The sequence below is a fragment of the Myotis davidii genome, unplaced genomic scaffold (assembly GCF_000327345.1).
Source record: "Myotis davidii unplaced genomic scaffold, ASM32734v1 scaffold274, whole genome shotgun sequence".
Classification (NCBI taxonomy): domain Eukaryota; kingdom Metazoa; phylum Chordata; class Mammalia; order Chiroptera; family Vespertilionidae; genus Myotis; species Myotis davidii.
Window position 1 is genome coordinate 1,657,630 of NW_006285613.1, and position 3,217 is coordinate 1,660,846.

A 3,217-nucleotide genomic window follows, 5' to 3' on the forward strand; every position below is an offset into this window, starting at 1 on the left:
ACCTTCAGCCACACCAGAAGTCTGGGCAATCGCTTCAGAAGAGTTGGAAGAAACAGCCAGATTGGTTCATCATCCTTCCTCTAAAGCAGTGGTTCTCAACCTTCCTCATGCCGCGACCCTTTAATACAGCTCCTCATGTTGTGGTGACCCCCAATTTCATGGTTACAAATTGAACATAAAGCATAGTGATTCATCATAAAAACAATATGTGATTATACATGTGTTTTCCGATGGTCTTAGGCGACCCCTGTGAAAGGGTCGTTTGACCCCCAAAGGGGTCGTGACCCACAGGTTGAGAACCGCTGCTCTACAATATTTTCCGACTTCCCAGTCCTTAAAAAAAGATGACGATTTCTCTTGTTCCTACCAGGGAATCTTTTCTCTCCCAGAAGTGTCTTGGGGAGTGAAAAGGGCAGGGCCCCCCGTTACAGGCCGCACCCCTCCTCACACTCCGAGGGAGATAGTTCTTGGACGCGCTGTGGAATGTGTGATAATGTGCGGCTGGCGATTTACGGCGCCAGCTGTGCCTGTCTGAATAAACGCACAGCAACTTCTGTGTGAAAAGGGAAAGTTGAGGTTACGTTTATAAGCGTGTGCCCCCACAGAATCAATTCTGCTGTGTGATATCTTTGAAAATTAAAATAAAATGTGATGGCGTTGTTACTGGTAGCGTGGCTTGGCATATACATGGTCTTGAGAGTAGGAAAATGACCTGGTCTCGTCGGTTCAGGTGTCGGCTGTGTGTTTTCATGCTGTGATGGCAGCGTTGAGAGGTCAGGTTGCCTCCTGCCCCTCGACAGACCTCTCCCCCCGCCTTGTCTGGGGCGAAGGGAGGGAATGGGTTGCACAGGGGTTGGAGTAGGAATAAGATTTCTCCACTTCGAGCTTTTGTATGTTTTTTGTATGTTGTTTTGTTTTTCAAAATATGTGAAGGCATAACCTATCAAAAAGATGTGGGGTTTTTTTAAATTTTTTTAATTTTAAACCACCGTCCGCTGGTTGTGGCTGTCGGGCATCATCCGTGTCTTGTGTTCTGCTTGGTTTGTCAGGAATCTTCAAAAATCCACCCCAACGCCTCGGCCACAGGAGCCAATGACGCTGCCCAGACCTGGGACCTATTACTTCCCCTGGGAGGTCAGTGCCGGCCAGGCTCCTGACGGGGGCGCGCTGCGGACGTTCGGCAGGTGAGATGCTTGTTTTTCCACAAAGCGGGGAGGATGTTTCAGTGGCTGCCTCCCCCTCAAAAAAACAATTAAAATAGTCGTCATTTTGTCTGATTAAAAACTTAATATGCATTCATTGTAAAAAACATGTAGACAATTCATAAAGGTGTAAAGGAAGCAAGGAAAAAATCACCTGTGATCCACTGTCTGAACAACCACTGCCTGTTTTGGTGATTACTTTACACACTTTTTCATGTGTGTATGCATGTATAATATGTATATGTGGGTGGGTATGTATACACACTGTGTACACACGTGTACATGCATGTGTACTGTACGAGTCAGTCATTTTATTGCCATGTAACAAATTACCTCAAAATTTAGTGGCTTAAAAGGAGAATGAAAGCTTCTTATTTCTGCCCTGGCCTGTGTGGCTCGAGCAGCAGCCCATGCACCAAAGGGTCTCAGGCAGATACCCAGGTTTCGGGTTCAATCTCTGGTAGGGATACATACGGGAGGCAACCGCCTCATGGATGTTTCTCTCTCCCTCTCCCTCTCCCTTCTTCTTCCTCTTAAAAAACAACAACAACACAGCCCAGCCGGTTTGGCTCAGTGGGTAGAGCATAGGCCTGCGGACCAATGCTTACCGAGTTTGATTCCGGTCAGGGGCACGTACCTGGGCTGCAGGCTCCTCCCTGGCCGGGGCCCTGGTCAGGGCTCGTGCGGGAGGCAACCAGTCCATGTGTTTCTCTCACATCAGTGTTTCTCTCTGTCTTTCCCTCTCTCAAAAACAAAAACAAAAACACACACCACAATAATACAAAACAAAAGCTTATTATTTTGTAGCTGCTATGGGTCAGGAACTTGGGAGCAGATCAGCTGGGCTAACACCCGGAGGCTGGGCGGCCCTGGGGGATGTGCTTCCGGGTGACTGGGTCACACTTTGGCGAGTTGGTGCTGGCCAAAGACTCAGGGAGGCTTGGGGTGATAGAAATGTACTAAATCTCGACTGGGGTGGTGGCTACACCAAGTGTGTTTTCTCATCAAGACTCGGACAAGTGTCTTTTGATGCATGCAATTTATACTCAACAGTCTTTCTGACTTGTTGCTGCCATTTTTATTTTGTCTGATGGAAGTAAGGCTGACCATTTCCCCAAACCTGTAAGCTCTAAGCTCCGTGGCCGTCGTGTCTAAGGAGAGAGACGATCGCGCTTTCCCTGACTTCCAGGTTGAGCCTCTACGACATGACCGAGTCCCGAGCGATCCTGACAGCTCAGCACGGGTCCGAGCAGCACCAGGTCCTCGTCTGTACCAAGTTGGTGGAGCCGTTCCAGGCCCAGGTGGGCTCCCTGTACCTGGTCCTTGGGGAGCTCGAGCAGCAGCAGGGTAAGCCGGGGCCTCACACACGCTTTTGCCCTCTGGGTCCTGAGTGGTGACGCGGTTGGGACTGGGCCTGGGGTTGGGACAGTGTCCCTCACGGGGATAACATTCCTCCCGAATCATCCCACAAGTTCAAGGGCCCCTGGGAAGCATGTGACTGGGCTCAGAGCCCATCTGCCACCGGGCATTGCGAAAGCCTGGAGGGAATCCATTCATTTCCGAAGGCCCACATTCCAGGCCTCGTACCAGGTTTGCTTAAATCTTTGAATCTGCCCACCTGCCCTTAATCTGAGTCTTATTACTGCTGATTCATAGATGAGAAAACCAAGGCTCAGAGAGGGTGGGGCTGGACTAACCATCCCGGAAGTCAGGGTCAGAGAAAGAGGACAGCTCTGGCTGGTGTGGCTCAGTGGATAGAGGGTCAGACTGAAGGGTCCTGGGTTCGATGCCGGTCAGGGGCACATGCCTGGGTTGCGGGCTTGATCCCCAATAGGGGGTGTGCAGGAGGCAGCCAATCAATGATTCTCTTTCATCATTGATCTTTCTCTCTTTCTCTCCCCCTCTCTCTCTTTCTCCCTCTCCCTCACTTTCCCTTCCTCTCTGAAATCAATAAAAATATTTAAAAAAAAGAGAGAGAGAGACACCCTGATCGGTTTGGCTCAGTGGATAGAGCG

At 50.0% G+C, this 3,217-nt stretch overlaps 2 protein-coding genes across 9 annotated transcripts in view; one reads left to right on the top strand and one right to left on the bottom strand.

Moving 5' to 3' along the window:
* Nucleotides 1-2,837, top strand: part of TEN1 (TEN1 CST complex subunit) — a 6,176-nt gene extending 3,339 nt beyond the window's left edge. For 5 of the 7 annotated variants that reach the window (XM_006756367.2, XM_006756373.2, XM_006756368.2 and 2 more), the window contains 2 exons: nt 1,050-1,184; nt 2,392-2,822. In XM_006756367.2, coding sequence (XP_006756430.1) covers nt 1,093-1,184; nt 2,392-2,599 — 300 coding nt within the window. In that variant the 5' untranslated portion in view covers nt 1,050-1,092 and the 3' untranslated portion in view covers nt 2,600-2,822. Of the gene's footprint in view, nt 1-1,049; nt 1,185-2,391 lie in introns of all 7 variants that reach the window. The other 2 variants (XM_006756372.2, XM_006756371.2) reach the window with 1 other exon arrangement.
* Nucleotides 1-3,217, bottom strand: part of ACOX1 (acyl-CoA oxidase 1, palmitoyl) — a 42,533-nt gene that overhangs the window by 25,564 nt on the left and 13,752 nt on the right. For both annotated transcript variants that reach the window (XM_006756366.2, XM_006756365.2), the window contains exon 2: nt 2,413-2,416. The gene's annotated coding sequence lies outside the window, so the exon portion shown is untranslated. The remainder of the gene's footprint in view (nt 1-2,412; nt 2,417-3,217) is intronic.